This window comes from Ptychodera flava, chromosome 2, assembly GCF_041260155.1.
Source record: "Ptychodera flava strain L36383 chromosome 2, AS_Pfla_20210202, whole genome shotgun sequence".
NCBI classification, from domain to species: domain Eukaryota; kingdom Metazoa; phylum Hemichordata; class Enteropneusta; family Ptychoderidae; genus Ptychodera; species Ptychodera flava.
Genome location: NC_091929.1, coordinates 3,075,922 through 3,099,097, shown reverse-complemented (window position 1 = coordinate 3,099,097; position 23,176 = coordinate 3,075,922). Strand labels below are relative to the sequence as shown.

General features: G+C 36.2%; 1 protein-coding gene across 1 annotated transcript; it reads right to left on the bottom strand.

The window, feature by feature from the left end:
- Positions 1–18,138, bottom strand: LOC139151483 (juvenile hormone acid O-methyltransferase-like). The gene is made up of 5 exons (XM_070724318.1): positions 18,055–18,138; positions 5,579–5,802; positions 3,535–3,845; positions 2,574–2,718; positions 1–1,608 (listed from the first exon to the last, which is right to left on the bottom strand). Exons 2-5 carry the CDS (start codon positions 5,760–5,762, stop codon positions 1,445–1,447), a joined length of 804 nt encoding a protein of 267 aa, XP_070580419.1. The 5' UTR covers positions 5,763–5,802; positions 18,055–18,138; the 3' UTR covers positions 1–1,444.
- Between the last annotated feature and the right edge of the window lie 5,038 nt (positions 18,139–23,176).

The following is a 23,176-nucleotide window of genomic DNA, read 5'->3' as shown; positions in this document are numbered from 1 at the left end:
ATGTGGAATATGGATTCATCGTAGTCATATACCTATAGTGTGACGTCATACTATAGGGATAACTGGGTCTATGTATGTGATGATTTAAAATATTCAGACAAAGAAAAAAAAACCTGAGAGAATATCTTTGTCTTCATATACACATGTTGCAGGCACCTTCCATGCTACATAACACTTCTTAGTTTGATGATCGATGTGGAATTTCTTCCGGACCGCTAACATCAGTTTCCTTTCGGCAGCTATACGTTTGGTTACATCATTGGTGACAAAGATGTTTTTTCTGAAAAGGGTCTTCTTTCCGGGTTTTGGGGCTGCAAAAAGTACCGTACGTGCGACGCTAGCATCTACAAAAGCTACTTTAATTGACCTCGGCTTCCCTGAAAGGCAATGGTTGGGTTGGTACTCTGTGTGCCCGCTGTATAGCAACTCCATTTTCAGCCCCTTTTACTTTCATGTGACTTGAAATAAAATGTCGGATAGAGTCCGCACATGTTTTCTCCGCATTTCCGCTGCCTTTAGGAAGAAATTCAAGTTCGTTCTTCTACTTCTATTTTCTAAATCTTTGTTTTTATCAGCGACTTCTGTTACTTTTCTGTATAGGGTCAATTCCGGCCGAGTCAGCCCGAATGGAGAGAAGAAGCTTCATAATAGCTTTCATGTGCTCGTCGGCTGGCAGGTGCACAAAGTTGTTCAAGTCGCCATCTTGTATTATTTGTTCTTGAAGCTCTGCTTTCTCTTTCTGCTCTCCAAACATCTCGTCAACTCTTCTTTCCTTCGTTCCATCACTGTTGTTCCTACTTTTACTTGTACTAGTTTGTTTCCGTGGCATTGTTTTGACTCAGGATCGTCCAAAAGTTGCAAATTTTACGGAGCGTTGGCGGAGCCGTCTCAGCGATGTCACTTCATCTGACGCATGCGTACTCCTCTTAGGGATAAACATTTCAACTCATGCTTCCTTGTCATCCCACTAAACGTTTTGACTGAGGCCGCCATCTTGCCAAGATGGCCCTGCCAGAGCCAACTGAAATAAAATGCGTCACAGTCTACCAAAATCCAAGTAATACACAACAAATAAAATAACTAACCACTAGATGAAGTCACTTAGTTGACAAATCCAAGCGCAGAGATGACGGATGTCTTCACAAATGACGAGAAACTGAAGGTAAAACGGAGCTCTTCAGCTCAGAGACACGTCTGCACAAGTAGTAGTAGTAGTAGTAACAGCAGAAGCAGCAGTAGAGTAGTAGGTACAGATTTTAGAGGACTATTTAAAAATATCGATATCGTTAAAAATCTGTGGAATGTTGTCGTGTGCATACATTCAATTGTGTATCTGGAGATGAACGCCTACATGACTACCAGTAAGGGCATGTCAAATATAGAAAGGTGAGTATATTTCCAAAGAGGCAAATCACTTTTCCTACTTAACTTTGCTTCGCTAATACTACTTGTATAGTTTTACTTGGAAACCTTCAAAACTCCAATGCAAAACGCCGTCTTCTGTTTTGGTTGATGCACGCTGAAAGATTTGAAAACAATCTTCCAAAAAGTCCTCGTGTAAAGACGCTGGTATGAAGTCCAAGTGTGCCATTAGAGGTCTTAAAAAACCTGTGAAAATGAAAATATTAATTAGGAAGTTATTTATCGCCTGTGTCAATACAAGTGTAGAAAATCAGTTGTATAAGCACTCGGTTACAAGGTCCCTCCAGTGTGTTTACGACATCGATGTTTGTTTAATAGAATGTTATTTATGGAATAGAAATCTTGCGATCAAGGTTAGTGTTTTTAGACCTGTAAATGTCACAACCAGTATGTCTTCCAGTGTATTCGCAATGTAGCAATGAAAAGCACTTTTGTCAGAACTTGCTCTAACAGTTTATGAATTCAATTTAGTTGCGTGGTGGTGAACATAACCAGTGTTACATACACAGTATTTCGATCAAAGATGATGTTAGCTTGACAAATACATTCTTGTTTGCACTGGGCAAGTTATATCGGGGATATGTTTGCAATGGAAATTACTTCAGCAAATTTCACGCCGTTTCCAAAAATTCGAAAGTAGTAAAATCTAGGCACGTGAAAATAAAATTTCAATATTCACATCTCTAGCTGAGTGGTGTAAGAATTTATTGAAGATACTTTCAGTAAAAAAGGACACTTCAACAAATATTTCTACGTAAAAAATGTCATCATCATGTTACCATTAGTATTCAAAAAATCAATCGGCATATAAGTTCTTACACTAGGTGGCGCGCTTTGGTTAATCTTTTTACTTCAAGCCACCTTGCTTACTCGACAATAACACACAATTTTGTAATATTGTTTAGTTTTCATTTGAGATTTTCTTGTTGACGTTCATAATGTCAACATGCAGGAACCAGGACAATGGTAAAGGACCTGGTGTCGGAGAGTGCAATAAATCAAAATAACCCCTGACCGAAAATTGATATCTGTCCATGTTTATGCAAAATCTGTACTATTTGATAGATGGATAGATAGATAGATTGATAGATAGATAGATAGATATGAAGTAACGTATTTGTAAGTGGAAAGATATGCTTGAAAGGTATCACCTATGTGCTTGTCTTTCGTGTCGGCTGAAAAGCTGTAGCGATAGCGTTCGACAGTCCGTGGATATTTCTTGAAACCACAATGTGCAATCATGTCATTCAAATCTTCTAAACTTCCCAAGATAGGGCAATACTTTGGCTGAAAATCCTAGATATTGGTAAATGATAAACACTTTCACTGGTTTATTGGGAAACAGGTCACGAACTCAACGTCGTCAGGTCACATATAACCACGATGATGACATAGATGAAAATGTACCTTCACAGTTAAAATAAGCAAATGGTGTGAGCAGTCTACGTCCTTCGGCTTTTTAAAAGATAAATGTCTTAGAAATCTGTTTCAAAGTTTTCTTTTCACTTAAAAATGGTATGACTTAAGATGTGAAATTATTAAAATATTGAGGGGGGAAAGAAAATGATATAGATGAGAGAAGACCCGCCTGTAGTTGTTTTTAAGGTAGAATGCGCCTCGGGGACAGACTTTCGGACGCTCAAAGATTTACTATTCTTTTCTAATATAGCACCTGTGGGGACTCATGGAGTAAGAAAACCTCTCACCGCCTTAGAATTTCGAAATTCGGGTATTTCATATTTCCCCAAACAGTTAACACAGGGATTGCGTCCATTCTGAATGTAAAATATCGGTAAATGTTAGGAATTTGTTTCTCCAGTACCAAAATTTGCCCGGTGATCCCTGATTTTAATTCTTGATTAAGGAAAGTTTGAGCAACAGTCTTTCACTTTCGAGGCGCTATTACCATAATACAAATTCTGCATTACACACAGAGAATTGAAATACCAACTAAGTTTATCTGAGCCGTTTGTGTGAAATTGGAGAGTGTATTCCGAGTTTGTAAATAGCCTTGCAAATACAAGGGTTTTTAGTCTCCTCATCAACTTGATAATTTTATCTAGCAGCAAATGTTAAAGAAATTATAATTATTTTTAAATATGGGCTACCAACCTTTAAGTATTTCATCCATTTAGGTAGTTCTATGCTCTTGTAATATACGTTATAGAAGGGGTTTTTGACTCGATTAGCATGAAATAAAAACGAGCCAGTTTCCTTCAGACACCAGAAAGCATTTCGTAACACCGTCTGTTTGTCTTCCATCCAATGGAGAGCTTCATTGCAGTAAACCTTTGTAAAAGCCTTTTCAAAGTGACTGAAGGTCTCGGGCAGACGCATAGCGTCACCAACAAGATATTGTGTCTTCCCATCAACAGAGTTGTTCTTACTTGCAAATTCAATAGCATTAGCAGAGATGTCAACACCTTGAAATTAGAATATTAATTATGTTAGTTGTAAAGTTGTTGGGCGACGATGTCTACGTTGTTCAGAATTAAGGATCATCGTCAAATAGATAATCATCGACCCGGAGCCATATTTTTTCTCAGTTTCATTTTGTAATCTGTCAGCAGGTTAATAGATGTAAGACTACGGCGCGCCGATTGTTTCAAAATTATTTTTTTTATCTTTTATTGTAAAATATCATCCCGACTAACGGGGAAAACCCCCATATACAACAAATCTGCTCTTTACATTATCTATTAATTCTCTCAAAAGCATGCAGTATGTCGACTTTTAAGTCCATCTCTTTAAGAAGATTGTATCTTACATTGAATTCATTTTTGAAAACCGTCACGATAGGTACATTATCATTTGCAATCCAAAATTTATTGATACTCCATTTTCAAACTAAAATTTAAAATTGTACCGATTTTCTATGTGTGTCAGTAATGGTACTTACATTACACTCTGTGAAAATAATATTTGATGGTGATATTTCAATTTCTTTCCCTACAAATCTTTTAATAACGTTTTTTGCTTTGGTCCAGCATCTTACAGCAATTGAACAATTTAAAAATCTATGTTCTAAGGAATCTATTTCTTTGCAAACTGAACACAGCATTGTATCTTTTATCTTCCAACAATATAAATATTTGTTACATAGGAGTTTCAAAATTATTTTAAATATTTATGAGGATCCAGGAAAAAAAATCGCTAGGGTTAAAAAAACCGAGGGGGGTCAGCCAAGATAAAAAAATCGCTAGGGGTAAATAAAAACGGAGAGGGTAGTGTGGAAGATATAGAAAAAAATCGCTGGGGTTAATAAAAACGGAGGGGTAACATCCAGAAAAAAATCTGGGGGTAATGAAAGAAACCTAGAGGGGGGGCAACATCCAGAAAAAAAAAAATCGCGGGGGTGAAAAAAAACAGGGGGTACTGTTATAGTGGTAGGTCCAAATTAAACAAAATCGTGTTTGTCATTAAAAACCGGGGGAGTTAGCGCTGGTGTAAATAAAAATGGGTTGGTTAGATATTTGTGAGGATCCAGAAAAAAGTTAAGGGTGGGAGAATACAGTTTCAAAATTATTTCAGATATTTATGGTGATCCGGGAGGGCCAATTAAAAATGGGAAGATCCAGAAAAAATACAGCGGATAGAAAAACCGGAGGTTATCACAATTCACTTTGGGAAAAATACGAGTCCATCATGATGCAAAACTTTTCAGTGGCTTTATGAATGTCAGAAAAAAAGAAGAGACATAAAAGGATGCTGAAAAAAACGAACCTTGCTTGTTGACAATGTCGAGTACTTGTTTGGTGGGAAAAATTAAGATAGGGGTAGCTACCACTCAAAAATTTGTGGAGTGGGTGGACAAAATAAAATAAGTCAGGGGTTTTGGTACCCCGTTTTTTCCGTGAGCATTTCGCGAGCTGCAAAAAATGGGGGATGGGTGATCCTTTAGCTTTCTCATTATGTGAAGCATCGGCGTTGAGAAATCTGTGCGATCTCGGCAATCAGTAGCTATCGAGTCACTGATGCATCACATACAACTAACGTCAGTGATTAATATGGCCACCTGCCTTACAGTTCGCAGGGAAATATTTAAAATAATTTTGAAACAATCGGCGCGCCGTAGTAAGACTCTCCTTGCTAAAGTGATTATTCAAGCAAGGCCCCCCCCCCCTCAATTCGACTTGTACAAAACAGTGTACTTTACCTATGACAGATTTGACATTGTCTCTCTCTGCTATCATTTTTGTCAAATCGCCAGTTCCGCATCCGATATCAAGCACAGTGTCTCCATTCCCCCAGTCATCAGTCCATAGAGATAACAATTTCAGACCAGCATTTTGTTGACTCTCTCTGTGGTTTGAGTACCACTCCCAATTGCTGTCATTCATGACTTTGTAGTGATATAAGTCCTCCGATGGAAACTCTTTTCTGACAACGTAACGAATTGGAAAAAAAACTATCATTGGAACTTTTGCTATAAACAGTGGGTTTCACCACAAGGCCTGACAACAAAAATATAAATCATTTCTCTACAAAAGTGAAAATTAAGTATGTTAAGTACATTTGTCGTAAACTCAATGTTCACCACAGCAAATCCAGCTACCTAATTTATTGTAGAATTCTGAACATCTTAAAGTTATACAATAGAAGACTTACTCTTGATATGTGCTTTTTATAAAAAGTAATCCATTCGCATTATGATTCACTAAATGTTTTGAATAAAATCTGATTTTATGCCCCCAGTAGAAATTTACGTGAGAAACCCCTTTTTTAAACCGGACTTGTGTTCTGTTCATTGTAGAAAATTCTCGACAGTGCCCAGATGTATGGCTGTTTTTAAAGATATTTATTCCAAATGTAACATAGATATTTTTGCTATAAGCTGCACAGTTTTCAAACGTTTTTATCAAGTCATTTTAATACTACTACTTTTTGCTTTGTGTATGTTATTTTATTTCCTGTGACGTGTTATTTTTTGTGATCGTCTCGTATATGTTCTTTTTATGTTGTTATTTTTTTGGTGTCGCAGATCTGTTATTGGGTTTACCCGTTGATCTGTGTATTAAATAAAATCGTGTTTAAAATAAAATAAAATAAAATAAAATAAAATAAATGATTTTCTTACCGCTCTTACCAATGATTTCGATATCTCTGACTACTGAGAGTAAATGTCGTCAAGTACACAACTGAATGCCGCTTGTATCCTAAAATCAAGCTTGGATTCGCCTTCGGACATAATTTTTAACAATTCCTTTCTGATCTACCATGTTTGAGGACTCATTTTAAAGGCCTTGAAGTACAAAATTTTCAAATTTCGGTAAATAACGGGTAATTTGTTTCTCTATTGTCGAACTTTGACGGCAACCCCCGATTTTTATTCTTGATTTGGTAACAGTTTGGTTGAAGGAAAGTTTAATGAAAAGTTTGTCTTTACTTTTCGAGTCGCATTCTACTTTAACGTCATCGAGACTATAACATTCGATAATGACACCACAGAAGTATCATAATGGTTTTCTCGTGATCTAGTTTAGTGCATGACACAGTAAAGATAATAAGAAATATTTACAAAACCAGTGCTAAGATAAGGTCAAGACACCCAAGGTTGGTAGTATAGAGCTTTATTGCCAGTATGATAGTACGACGTATTAAAATACCACTGAATATGCTCACGTGTTTTACAACAGGTTCATTAATAGTGGTACCCTTCACAGAACAATAAGATATATGTTATCATTATATGTAGCAGGTTTTTTCAACTTCGCACAGTACTATCAGAGTTTAATCACTAATTACAAAACTTTATTTAATATGCAAATGAGCTGTTAATTAACTTGACACTGCTCAATGCTTTATGGGACAATTAGCTATTCATCAGATCAACATTTGTAGCACGTTTTATTTAATTTAATGCTGTAATTTTAGAGAAATGTCACTAATTACAAAGTTCATTAAATATGCAAATAAACCCTAAATTAACTTGACACTGTCCAATGATTCATAGCACAATTAAATATTTATCAAATTAATATCTGTAGCACATTTCACAAAATTACGGTGCCGAAATTTCAGAGTTATATACCTAATTACAAAGTTTATTAAATATGCAAATGAACCCTTAATTAACTTTACACTACTAAATGCTTTACAACACAGATAAATATCTGTCGTATCAGTATGTGCAGCAGTTTTCATCACATTTGATGCAGTTATTTCGTAGTTATATGACTAATTTTAAGACTTCATGAAATATGCAAATGAGTATATTATTAACTTGACACTGCTAAAATACTTCTCAGTACAATTGGATATTTATCAGATCAACATGTGTAGCAAGTTTCATCAAATTTAACGCTGTAATGTCGGAGAAATATCACTAATTACAAAGTTCATTTAATATGCAAATGAACCCTTAATTAACTTCACACAACTAAATGCTCTACACCACAATTAGATATCTGTCGGATCAGTATCTGCAGCAGATTTCGTTACATTTGGTGCAGTTATTTGGAGTGATATCACTAATTACAAAACTTCATGAACTATGCAAATGACCTATTTGTTAACTTGACACTACCAAATGCTTCTCAGTACAATTAGATATTTATCAAAACAATATCTGTATCCAATTTCACTGAGTTGGATGCCGTAATTTCAGAGTTATATACCTAATTACAAAGTTCATTAAATATGCAAATGAACCCTTAATTAATTTCACACTACTAAATCCTTTACACTACATTTAGATATCAGTCGAATCAGTATCTGCAGCAGATTTCATCACATTTGGTGAAGTTATATCGGAGTTATACGACTAATTACAAACTTTCATAAGATATGCAAATGAGCTATTTATTAACTTGACACTGCCTAATGCTTCTAAGTATAATTAGATATATATCAGATCAATATTTGTTGTAAGTATCATCAAGTTTGGTGCAGGAATTTCAGAGTTTTCTCACTAATAACAAAAGTTCATTAAATATGCAAATGAGAAGATATTGACATGACACTCACAGTATCATCATAATGTTCTTAGATTGTCATCTGTGAAAAGTTTCATGAAAATTTGTGCAGTATTTTCTTGATATATGTCTACACTGTCATTACAGTCTCCGTAGGGAAACCATTGTACGGAAAAAAACGATATTGCATAACTTCATTAATATGCAAGCCACATTAATCAAAATCTAATCAGTTCTTGCAAGGAGCATATGGTACCTGTGCACCGAATCTGACTTGAATCCCTTCCCGCGTTTTTGAGTTATCGTGTAAACAGACAGACAGAAACACGCACACACTAACACACACACACACACACACACACATACACACACACACGGACAGACAGACAGACATCGCTATGACATTAGCCCGTGTGTTTACACACGTGAGCTAAAAATAAATAATTTTGAAGTGTAATACAGGCAGGTTGGTACTCTGCGCTGGGAATAAAAAGCAAAGTATTCCTGAAAGTAATTTCGCATGGAGGATTAAGTTTTGAAGGGGCGGGAGGGAGGGGAGGGGAGTGACACTAAAACTAAGGAATTACATTTCTAGTTCATTAGTTTTTTTGATCGACGACCCCTAATCCGAAGACATTCGACGAGTGATTCAGGTTCGTTATTATATCATTGAATCATGGCTGACTCTACAATGTGTAACGCTGAAGACACTCTGACGTCCAGAAATTTCCAATACAACAAACGTCGGAAACAGAATACTGAGCTTTTGGACCCCAAAATTTGTAAAAAAAAATCTTTCGCGACTGAACCGATGTACACCTGACACACTTGAAGAATTGCGTGAACAATCCTGCGCAAAGTGGAAAGAACGGACTTTGCATCGTGCACAGATTCAGCTTACCACAAGGTGGTCAAACAAAAGATTTCGCACCAAATATCAGCAGCCTCGGTGCTATCCCCAAGAAAGAATCAAAAAAGGTAAGTCTCATTCACGATTGCTGTACAACCTGCTTGCAAAAGAGTGAACTCCTATGCATCTACGAACTCATTCAAATATGGAACAATCGATAATACCGTCGCTCTGAGCAAACCAGGATTGTGCCTGGTCAAAGTTGACGTAAAATCCACTTATCGCTATATACCTATAAGGGTTGGTCAATTTCTTCGGCCTGGGGAGGGCGGTGGATATTTGTTTTTGTGGACTCCAAAACGTGGCTGACGCCCCCTATTTTACTTTCTATGCACAACCAGATGTCCAGAACTTTTATACATAAATGGATGTCAATCATATCAAAGAAAGAACAGTAAATCAAAAACTTCAGTGGGTATTTAGACTGTTGCCAGCCATCCAATTACATCTCCTGAGAAACCCTAGAAAGCTATTTTATAAGCTGTAGCCCAGTCCTACGGAATGTACAGTGTCGGACAGGGGACCATTTCTTTCATCGTTGAAACCATAAAGCACAGCTTATAATGACAAAAACTGCCTTCTGTTGACTATCATTTTACTCATGAAAAAACACCTTTTATTTAAAAACCTGTGACAGGAAGTAAAATAATGCATCAATGAGAACCAAATATATATGGTCATTTTAGTCTGTCTAAAAGATGTCACAGTATTGATGTATTGTGAAACATTAGTGCATAATGCTGTCAAATACTGAATTTTCATAGGAAGAACTGAAAAGGAGAAGGATCTTATCATGCTTCTTACATGAAGTTTTCATAATGATTCTTACACTTTGCAAAACAGACTTTCAATTCGCAAACATCCAGATATCTCCGATATATATATATATATATATATATATATATATATATATATATATATATATATATATATATATATATATATATATACACGTCGAAAACTCTAAACGAATGATGCAATTCGTAGCTGGTATGATGCCTTATTATGGTTTCGAGACCACGGGTCCGAAATCCTCTAGTAATCTTTCTGTTTTTTATTATTATAGATTATATTGTAGATTATAGAGACTTCAAATTTAGCACATGGGTAAAACTCCTCACAAGTAATTTTTTGATCACATGACCATAACAATGGGTCACGTGACCTGGCAACCATATTGAAATTAAACTTTCAAACTGACTTCATTTGCATAAAAATCAATCAATCAAAATTCTGTCCTAACTTTTGTAGACCATAGGGCTAGGCTCCTTCATGCCAAATATCAAGGTCATAGGCCCTGCCGATTTTGAGAAGAAGATTTTTAAAGTATTGTTTTTCACGTTTTACAGTGACCTTTGACCTCCCTAAATACCTATGCAGCGAAGCTATGGCAATAGCTTATTCTGACCTATATGTTAAAGTGCGAGAAAGCCAGCGTCTATTAGACAATGACCAGGAGGGGACCGAATTGCACCCCACAATTTTGGTGATTCCGCTTGACTTTTGACCTTGGCATCAGATCAACATTTGTAGCACGTTTTATTTAATTTAGTGCTGTAATTTTAGAGTATTGTCACTAATTACAAAGTTCATTAAATATGCAAATAAACCCTAAATTAACTTGACACTGTTCAATGATTCATAGCACAATTAAATATTTATCAAATCAATTTCTGTAGCACGTTTCACAAAATTTGGTGCCGTAATTTCAGAGTTATATACCTAATTACAAAGTTTATTAAATATGCAAATGAACCCTTAATTAACTTTACACTACTAAATGCTTTACAACACAGTTAGATATCTGTCTGATCAGTATATGCAGCAGTTTTCATGACGTTTGATGCAGTTATTTCGGAGTTATATGACTAATTATAAAACTTCATGAAATATGCAAATGAGCTAATTATTAACTTGAAACTGTTCAATGCTTCTCAGTACAATTGGATATTTATCAGATCAACATCTGTAGCAAGTTTCATCAAATTTAACGCTGTAATTTTAGAGTTATATCACTAATTACAAAGTTCATTAAATATGCAAATAAACCCTTAATTAACTTCACACAACTAAATGCTCTACACCACAATTAGATATCTGTCGGATCAGTATTTGCAGCAGATTTCATAACATTTGGTGCAGTTATTTTGGAGTTATATCACTAATTACAAAACTTCATTAAATATGCAAATGACCTATTTGTTAACTTGACACTGCCAAATGCTTCTCAGTACAATTAGATATTTTTCAAAAAATATCTGTACCCATTTTCAAAGACTTGGGTGCCGTAATTTCTGAGTTATATACCTAATTACAAAGTTCATTAAATATGCAAATGAGCCCTTCATTAAGTTCACACTAATGAATGCTTTACACTACAGTTAGATATCAGTCGGATCAGTATCTGCAGCAGATTTCATCTTATTTGGTGAAGTTATATCGGAGTTATATGACTAATTACAAAACTTCATAAAATATGCAAATGACCTATTTATTAACTTGACACTGTCCAATGCTTCTAATTATAATTAGATATATATCAGACTAATATTTGTTGCAAGTATCATTAAGTTTGGTGCAGGAATTTCACAGTTATCTCACTAATAACAAAAGTTCATAAAATATGCAAATGAGAAGGTAATTGACATGACACTCACAGTATCATCATAATGTTCTGAGATTGTCATCTGTGAAAAGTTTCATGAAATTTTGTGCAGTATTTCTTGATATATGTCTACACTGTCATTACCGTCTCCATAGGGAAACCATTGTACGGAAAAAAATGATATTGCATAACTTCATTAATATGCAAGCCACACTGACCAAAATCTAAACAGTTCTTGCAAGTAGCATATGGTACCTGTCTACAAATCTGACATGAATCCGTTCAGGCGTTTTTGAGTTATCGTGTAAACAGACAGACAGACAGACACACACACACACTAACACACACACACACACGGACAGACAGACAGACATCGCTATGACATTAGCCCACGTGTTTACACACGTGAGCTAAAATGGCTTTACACAAAATCTTTTGACACAGTATACTGCACACATTTTTCTTTTGTTTCTTCTGACTAAATTGTTTGATAAAAACATGCAAGTGAAGACAGAATGAGCTTTATTGTATGTGATATTTAATGAAGACAACAAAAAAGGGAAGTTAATATACTGTACTTTGAAGACAACATACTGCAGGCATTTCTGTTTTTATTGTCTTCGGTGTAACTGTTATTAGATGGGAAAAGGAAGGCACTGGGACAACATGGAAACCTCATGCCATGACAATAGACAGCGACATCATCAATATCGACAGTGTTGTGTTCGAAGACACCAACTTTGTTACACTTATGCACATGCCACAAAAAGGGCCTGCTTACAGTAAACTCTATAAGTCAGAACGAAAAAAAAACAATTATTTTAAAATTTAATGTCACTTTATCCTGATTTGACAGAAATCAATGATTTGGTAATGGAAAATGATGAATTAATGAGGATCTATTAAAGTGACCATGTCGAAAAAATAAAATTTGTATATGTGGCCATTTTTAATATTAAATGAGGTCACATGACCATAATGTGCCTATTTTGAGACCAGTGTTTTATGGTGATTCTACAAATATATAGTAATAGAGGACAGTCCTTGATTATTTCAAAAGTCAGACGGTCATGCCACATTATACCTCAAAATGTCAACTCAACCTTGGGGTGCACATGGTAAATCAATCTAATAAGATAAACCAGATGTGAACTGAATATGCTCACGTGTTTTACAACAGGTTCATTAATAGTAGTGCGCTTCACAGAACAATGAGATATATGTTATCACTATATGTAGCAGGTTTTTTTCAACTCCGCACAGTACTCTCAGAGTTTAATCCCTAATTACAAAACTTTATTTAATATGCAAATGAGCTGTTCATTAACTTACACTGCTCTATGCTTCATGGAACAATTAGATATCCATCAGATCAACATTTGTAGCACGTTTTATTTAATTTAATGCAGTAATTTTAGAGTAATGTCACTAATTTCAAAGTTCATTAAATATGCAAATAATCCATATATTAACTTGACACTGTTCAATGATTCATAGCACAATTAAATATTTATCAAATCAATATCTGTAGCACGTTTCACAAAATTTGGTGCCGTAATTTCAGAGTTATATACCTAATTACAAAGTTTATTAAATATGCAAATGAACCCTTAATTAACTTTACACTACTAAATGCTTTACAACACAGTTAGATATCTGTCAGATCAGTATATGTAGCAGTTTTCATCACATTTGATGCAGTTATTTCGGAGTTATATGACTACTTATAAAACTTCATGAAATATGCAAATGAGCTTATAATTAACTTGACACTGTTCAATGCTTCTCAGTACAATTGGATATTTATCAGATCAACATCTGTAGCAAGTTTCATCAAATTTAACGCTGTAATTTTGGAGTAATATCACTAATTACAAAGTTCATTAAATATGCAAATAAACCCTTAATTAACTTCACACAACTAAATGCTCTACATCACAATTAGATATCTGTCGGATCAGTATCTGCAGCAGATTTCATCACATTTGGCGCAGTTATTTTGGAGTTATATCACTAATTACAAAACTTCATAAAATATGCAAATGACCTATTTGTTAACTTGACACTGCCAAATGCTTCTCAGTGCGATTAGATATTTATCAAAACAATATCTGTACCCAATTTCAAAGACTTGGATGCCGTCATTTCAGAGTTATATACCTAATTACAAAGTTCATTAAATATGCAAATGAACCCTTAATTAATTTCACACTACTGAATGCTTTACACTACAGTTAGATATCAGTCGGATCAGTATCTGCAGCAGATTTCATCACATTTGGTGAAGTTATATCGAAGTTATATGACTAATTACAAAACTTCATAAAATATGCAAATGACCTATTTATTAACTTGACACTGTCCAATGCTTCTAAGTATAATTAGATATATATCAGATCAATATTTGTTGCAAGTATCATCAAGTTTGGTGCAGGAATTTCAGAGTTATCTCACTAATAACAAAAGTTCATTAAATATGCAAATGAGAAGATAATTGACATGACACTCACAGTATCATCATAATGTTCTAAGATTGTCATCTGTGAAAAGTTTCATGAAATTTTGTGCAGTATTTCTTGATATATGTCTACACTGTCATTACCGTCTCCATAGGGAAACCATTGTACGGAAAAAAACGATATTGCATAACTTCATTAATATGCAAGCCACACTAACCAAAATCTAATCAGTTCTTGCAAGTAGCATATAGTACCTGTGTACCAAATCTGACATGAATCCGTTCGGGCGTTTTTGAGTTATCGTGTAAACAGACAGACAGACAGACACACACACACACACACTAACACACACACGCATACACACACGGACAGACTGACAGACATCGCTATGACAATAGCCCACGTGTTTACACACTGAGCTAAAAATGGGGGTAAGGTTTACATTTTACAATTGATGAACGGGGGGGTCATATTGTTGAAAAATAATTTGGAGGGGTCGCTTTTTGCATTTCATTTGTACCTTAAATTCCACAGCCCGCCCCCCCCCCTCCGTAAAAAAATCCTCCCTAAGAACGTTACAAATGTAACCAACCGTAGGTCGTCGGACTCAAGCAAGGTCTGATACAGCGACAATGAACTACTTCAAGAGCGCCGGAGGGCTAACACATGCCACTAAAGTCTCGGCGCGTCTGTGGCGGAGATTGGCTTATTGATTGGTCAGTTCCTTCTGGAGGGGGTTGATTATTCTTTGCCGCCCTCAAAAAGTGGTGGAAAACAGGATGACCACATGTTCCAACTTTGAAATTAGGGTGACCCCAAGACAAAGGTAAAGCAAAAGGTGTAGTATATTATATATATATATATATATATATATATATATATATATATATATATATATATATATATATATATATATATATATATATATATATATATATTCGTTTGTAGGATATTACACACCTACCAATCTGCTGGTTCAAATAGTTTGTTATATCTGCACAACGTTTCGTCCTAAAAGTAGGACTTCCTCAGGTGCTACAGATCAAAAAGGTTTTGACGGAAATAATCGGACGGAAATAAGTACAGCAATGGTGTATAGTAACGTCATGCAAATGCAAAGAGTGGATTATCGTGTGTTCTCTAAGATGGTGTCAGATGAATGATGAAAATACAGCATCAGCAGGATTAGTTTATAACAATTATCCTGTAGCAAAGAATGAACATCATCAAAAGCTCCATAAGTGTTCATCAGTTATTTACCAAGGCGACTTTTCGAGGATATGTAAAAAATAGTCTACTGCTTTGGCTCCCCAAGCAGTACTGATCAGGTACCACCACACCTTAAGTTATTCGGAGTCTGGTGTTATGTATTATGTCTTTAGGTGTTGTATTGAATTTTTCAAAAAGTAGATGATATCTTGACATAGCTCTATGCAACTGTCTGATGATTTTATGTGGTTCTCTCCTTGAGACAACAGGCAACTTTCGGAGGATAGCCTTCTTCATGTTGCACGAGTAATGCGAAGATATTCTGACAATACAGTGCCATAAAAGATATATGAAGGAGTGTTACTTTCTCGATCTGGCATTTTCACTTTGAAAAACTTGAAATCGTCGCGCTTGTCAAAGAGTTTATTGACAAATATTCCATCCACTATGGATATTTCCAATTCAAGAGATGTAGCATTTTGTCCATTATGCCTACATTTCAACTTGAGCTCTGCAGGACAAATTTGCTCATACGATGTACAAAACTCTCCACCATCATTTAGGAGACATATGTCATCGATGAATCGTGCACATCCATGAACTTTCCGAGCATGAGCTATATCGGTATGAATGAGTTTTGACATGAATCTATACTCATGTCTGTGTAAGTATAAATTTTCCCAGAATGGCGCTGTGTCAATGCCCACAGGAATGCCTATTTCGTCATTCTGTGTTTTTAATGAAATTGTTGACATGTCAGTTGTCAGATAGGAATATCTCAAAGTTTCAAAAATAAACTTAAGTTTGAAGTCAGTATTTTGAATGAGCTTTGAATATATTTCACACTTTCTATGCATAACCAGACTTCCAGAACTGTTATAGATGCCAATTATTAGAGAGAACAGCAGTAAATCAAAAACTTTGATGGGTGTTTGGACTCGCCAGACATCCAATTATCTCTCCTGAGATGCCACAGAGAGCTATTTTTATAAGTTGTAGCCAAATCTGATTTGCGCAGTGTCTGAGAAGCCCTTTCTTTCAACGTTGCAACCATATTTGCACCGCTAATAATGACCAAAATTACCTTTTGTTAACTCTCAATTTATTCATGAAGAAAACCTTTTTACCGAAAATCTGTGACACAAAGAAGTAAATTTGCATCAATGAGGACGAACTATGTATCAAATGTATTGGTGCATATTGCTTTAAGAACTGCTCAAAATGATTAGTACACTTTGCAAAATAGACTTTCAATTTGCAAACATCCAGATATCTCTGATATACATCTCTAATATATTAAAGCTACCGAAGGGTGCGCCCAAAACTGTAACTGAATGATATAATGTGTGGCTGGTGTGGTGCTTTGCAAAACAAACTTCCAATGTGCCACAAGGGCGCGCCGAAAAATATATGTCTGATATATTAAAGTTACGTGCCTGAAGGGCGCGCCAAAAATTATAAATGATTGAGACAATTCGTGGCTGCAACGATGTATTTTAGGCAAGTATGACCTCGTATTGTCATTTAAAAACACACACTGACCCACTATTGAGCATTTCAAAAACATGGTGACCTCCCCATCACAACAGGATGATCCCCAATGAATCCACCACCCTAAAGGCCGAAGAAACTGACCAGGTCCCTTATAGTTGGTCAACATTGTAATAAAGTTGTTGACCTTGACCTCCCCAACACTTGTGTCTGTCTGTATGTAATAGTATTGTATTAGTATAGGCATCATTTAAGGCTTAAAATAACTTCAATTATGGCATCGAAGTGGGAAATATTAAAATGTGGTTTCAGACAAATTAACGAAATATAAATATTTCTACAGAAACGACCAGTGCTGAACAGAAAAATTACTTTAAATTCCAAACCCTTGGCCATAGTGACTGAGCGTTCCCCAAGACAGACATGTGACAATGCAGGACTATCTCACTGTTGGACAATACAGGTTCGTTGACACGAATTGAGGTCAATAATAATATCGGTTGCAACGTCACCGTTAAGAGGGTAGTAAAGTCGCCATCACCATTTCATTCCTACTATGTAGTCTTCCTGGGTTTTTACATGTAGGTTATTTGCATCACAAAATTAACACTTTTGCTGAAGGAATAAGGATTAATAGCAATATTTTATAAAGATTACTAGACACAGAACAAATGAGCCTCGCAAGATAAACAAAATTAAATCAAATTAAAAATGTATTTGTTATTAATGCAAATGAACATCTGTTTGTTGTGACATTTTAGATGATATAACACAAAGGAACATGAGACCAAACACTACAGATAATGTAGTTTACTGTTGTGAGTGAATACGGCTAATTAACAGTACTATATTTACAATGTAAGTGAGCGCTCGATCAAAAGGGCGTTAATTCGGGACCTCTATCCCCTCCGCCCAGAGAGCGGTTGTTGAGAGGATACTAGGGAAGTGACACTTGACGGTGATATACTATTAGCGAAATGCAAAACTTAATACGCCCTCACCTATATTTGCTTCCGTGATCATTAATTATATAATTTTCCTTACCTTCGAGGGACAGTTTGACGGATATGAGCAAACTGTGTTGCGCGATTGAATTTAGCTCTGTATGGTCTGATCTGTACGTTAGCTTTTTCGCCTGAGCTAAATTAAAATAAATCCGCAACCGCACCGCGCCGCAACTGTGTGTTTCATTTCAATTTTAATAAAGGTAAAGAAGTGAGTGTTCTCGTTCTCTTGGCAACGTTAATTTTTACTATGGGAAACGAATCGATGTTCCACTCATTTTTTTTTCTTTTTTCTTCCCTTAAAATAGAAGCTAGTACACGGCGGCACACGGCAACACTTTTTTGCTGCGCGGACGAATATATATATTCTGTGTAACACGTCGCAGGTAGAACACTACACAGCAGGCATACAAGTAGCTGTGAGTACCTGAGGTGTTTTTCACACGGGATTCCTACCTTTTACGGACTGACTTTGACTTTTACGACTTTTAACCGATAAGGGACTTATCAGTTTCTCTAGCCTGGGGAGGGGTGGGCGGTCGATTCATGGGGATCTCTCTGTTTTTTACTTTGGTTTTTGAAATGCTCAATAACGGCGGGCAGTGTTTTTGAATTAGGATACGGGCTCATACTTGCATAAAATCACAGACAAATATAGAACAGACTAGCAACGCGGCATGCCTTTTGTTCCATGGTCGTCTCGGTAGACTATGGCCTTTTCATATTAAATATAATTTTTACTATAAGCCAAACGGGATTCGAACCCCCACACACTCACGGCAACAGCGCCTAGCTGCTAGGCCTCACACAAAACCAGGTGTTTAACCTTTTGGAGACTTTGTTTGTGGTTGATAATTGCACGAGATTATGCAAAAACTACGACGAGATGGCAATTTGTTGGTAAATAAAGTAAACAAACAAAATGGCTGCCGCTCCCGGCCTGCGAAGCGATGTCGCTGACGTAAAATATTGAAGGGCTTCGAGGAACACGGGTATTTATGGTTGCCAAATACGGAAATAAAATGTTGAATCTTGTAATGTTTTTCCATGGTTTCCCTGTTAAAGTTCTCGTATTTTTTGGTCAAGCTCCAGCAAACATTCTGCCGTTCGCACGGCGCCGGCACTGTGCACGGTCTACCCCCGAACAGGTAGTGAGCAGGTGGTGTGACAGCGATGTCGCGCGCGCGACGACTGTTGCATGGTAACTCTCAAGGTAAACAAACAAAAAGGCGGCCCCTCTCCGCGCCGTACGACGATCGAGCGTGATCGAAATCAGGAAAGATTTAAAGCTGAGGACAGTTTTGGGGACTTCATAACATTGGAGTTAGAAGTCGGAATGGTACACTATACAGCTAGTGGCAATTGCCGAACGATGGCAGAGTAGAAGTTGCATAATTCCTGTCTATGATGCAGATGATCACACTTTGGATTGCGGCACAACGAAGTACTAACAGGAATTCTAATATTACAAAGAAGACGACCAGTAGCAGAACAGTAATCATTCACTGAGTTGCTTGGGCTTTGTCCTTGACCGATTTGATGTGGTGATAGGGTTTGTAGAGTGAACCTGTTAAAATCTAAATAAGTAAGACCTACCATTTCGACTGTAACACTAAATGGAAAATGGTCGGAATTCGAAGACACAAAATCATGCAAAATTTTGATTTCACGAAGTGCATTACGAGCTGCATGTGTTCTCACAGAAACCACCTGGTATTTGCGCCAGCTTCACTATAGAAAGTATAATAATTCTTTTCACACTTACCAAGAAATTCGATACCTGAAATATGCAATTTGTTCTCTGCACAGAAATTTTGTAGCTCATCACCAAAAACATTGCCTAAATTAAAATTGAAATCGCCAAGCACTAGCACATTTACGATATTGCATTTTTGAATAATGCACTCTACTTTACCTAAATAATTCAAATATTCGTCCAAGTTCTCTCTTGCGCAAGTTAGTAAATATGCACAAATTACGACCAAATTTGTTTCATTAGTGCACACTTCTATACCAATCAGTCTAGTGTCGTCCAGATATTGAACAATTTTGACTTTAGTTGCCAGCGATTTCCTCCATAATATGGCTACTTCTCTATAGGGCCGACCAGCACGGATACCAATTTCGTCGTCCATTGCGGAAACACCATGCACAAGCATTAAAGTCGTTGTGAATCCTTGATAACATCGATAGTTCCGTTTTACTGAGCCAATACCCCAGTATCAAAATAATTTCACGTGATTTGCATAATTCATTTACTTATTAGAAAACATATTTATTACTGTAAGATACAGAGAAGCAAATCGAACTATAGAGGTGTACTTTCCTTTGTTAAGATAATCTGTCATAGTGAATATTTTATTGCAAGTTAACTAGCAAATTACATTCTCATTTGAAAAAGTAGCAACTAATATTACATTATTTATATTAACCAGCAAAATGTCGCTGATAGCCAACTTTATACTGTATTTATACTTTATTTATACTTTTAATTATTTAGTGTACGGGACAAAATTCAATGGATGTAATGTAAATAATTATTGCACACCCGATAAAACATCACAAAATGTTAAAAACAATGTGTGTCCCTAAGAGGAGTACATATTGAATCTTATGGCAAGAGAAGTATTAAAATTACTGGTCCGCGGAATGTCTTAGCTGCCTCTCGTGTGAATGGAGATGTTGTTGTGTTCCTGAGCTCGACGAATTCAGTTGGAGCGGTATGTTTGGAAGATATTGAAGGTTTAAGGTGTTGGATACACTAGAACCACTGGTTCTGGAACCACCGGTCAAACCTTGGTATATCGCAAGATTCTCAAAATGAAAGCGCTAACAATAATGAAATGGACACGAATGACATGAATGAAAATATTAAAAATGGCAACGAAGTTACCGAAAATATTGATGCCAAAGCAGAAGGAATTGAGTAAAATGCCGACAATCAAATCACACTTGTTGATAACCAAGACTTGACCAATGACGTCGACATCAAACAAACAATAGTGAAGAGATAAACAGCAAGCTAGATACTAATGCTGCCTCTACAACCGACAAAAATGCAAGCAACAATCTAATGAAATCAATGTCACACAGTATGCGAACAATAGTCAAGATGCCAACTTATCTATTTTGACTAATTATAATGACAATAATGTTAATTCCAACCAAATATACACATGCACTGAGCCTGAAAATAGCGATAGTAGTCATAAAATTGAAATTAACTGTATTAACAATAAAAATAACCACTGAGCATGATTCAGAAACTCGCAACTTGAAGTCTCAAACGCTTCTGATGGTTCTTGTGTTAAACTGCCAAAGAGAGAGTATTAACCCCACCCCCATTGCTTTTCCACAGCTTCTAGCTCTTTTAGCTCGAGGGATTCCATCCAACCCATTTCGGTCGAGCTCTCCGATTCGTCTCTCCTGGTCCCTCGATCCTGTTCATTTCGTCATTAGATTATTCTCAAGATCTATTCCTCACCCAAGATCAAATTCTAGTGAACCAACAAAAACAAAATGAAGATGATGATATCGATGGAAAAAAACATCAATGACGTCCGAATTATCAGACATATTACAGACCGCTGGACGCACGCGACAAGCCCCTTCAATTCAAGCAATAGAAGAGTTCCTGGAAGATCTTCTTCATTCAAAAAATAATCATTCAATGTATAGGATTTTGTCCTAATCTCGAATTGCTATGTAAAGCATGTAACAATTATCGCAGAAGCCAACAATCTATCAGGAGCATAGAAAGTAAGGGTCCAAAAGATAAATTCCAAGATCGAACAACTTATTAGAGCTACTGACAAACCAATTCATTAATAAACTCTCTTGTTGTGCCATTTTCTGTTATTTCCAGTAAGAGGTTGTCTGGATGCTTTAGAGAGATACCAAGTCCCTGAATATGTTAAAAATGATGTTCCGTCAGATATTCATCTTCTTCAAGAAACTCATACTTTGGCCGGTGTTGAGAAAATTTGACAACTTGTTAGGAAAGGTTCATTTCTTCTTTCTCACAATTCTTCTAACCAGGGAGGGGTTGCAATCCCGCCAACTTTTGCACGTCAGTTATTTGGAGCATTTTTCTTTTTTTCGTGAATGGTGATGTAACTTAGTTACCATATGGATCGACGTCAGCAACAATCCTGCAGTTTTTGTCGAGTTTCAATACAAATCCACAAAGGTTCCCTTGATAACAGTTGCACTCTCAACGAGTTCAAGTGACTTAGATCGTCTACAGAATAACGATACTGCTAGTAACAGAATCGATAACCCCAAAATGTAAGTCACCATCTTCTATAACTCAAAGTTTATCTTAGCCTCGCCAAATCATTGACTTATGGAAGCAAGCGGCATAGACTCCTTCCACTGATAAATTGGCCGTACTTCACGCTGTAAAGGAGGGAAATGAGCGAATACATATGGAGCAACAGCTAGAAGCGGAACTGGCAAAAAATAAATCGCTTAAGAAATGTTTTTACTTAGAATCAAAGACAGTGAATAGCATCACCATCCATGATAACATGTAGGACCCTAAACTAAAAAGAAGGTCAAAAATTCCAGAAAAAGCCAAAAGCTTCCGAATCTAGGGATTCAGATTGTTTTAACCCGAACACGGATAGTTCTATATCCGATGATGGCCGTTTTGAAAAGCATATTCGTAGCATTTCAAAGAGTTCTACAACTTCAGGCAGGCAACTAGTATATGATCAATTCACTGCAAAATCAAAGAAAAAGAAACCAAAGTCAGGTTCAGCAAGAAAGGCCAGTGAGCAAGTCACTTACAGTAATCACTTCCAGCATTAGTACCGGGAGAATACTGTTCAATAAAGAGCCAAAGCAATACCGTCCAGCAAGAGCAGAGCATCTTATTGAAATGTTGCACCTTGCAGAGCTGTATACATGGGAAGAGGTTAGAATGTATCATGCAGAGGTTTTGAAAAGAATTTGACGGGGATCACAGGATTGGCATAATTATTCCACTCATGGTCATGTGACACATTGTTCTCACCGTACGTTTATTATCGCAACACCAATTGTTCTAATGCAAATAAGTAAACCATTACGGTTCATTGATATGGAAATTAGTAAACCTTACAGTTTAATGAATAGACTTCATTATCATACGAATACAGACGTAAGGTTTACTACTTTCC

Bases quoted from the DNA above. Each gene is read 5' to 3' on its own strand.
- LOC139151483 (XM_070724318.1), bottom strand. From the start codon at position 5,762: ATGAATGACAGCAATTGGGAGTGGTACTCAAACCACAGAGAGAGTCAA. The intron at 3,846-5,578 runs GTAAAGTACACT...TCTAATTTCAAG, and splicing joins CAATGTCAAATCTGTCATAG to GTGTTGACATCTCTGCTAAT. The intron at 1,609-2,573 runs GTGATACCTTTC...TCATTTTCACAG, and splicing joins CACGAAAGACAAGCACATAG to GTTTTTTAAGACCTCTAATG.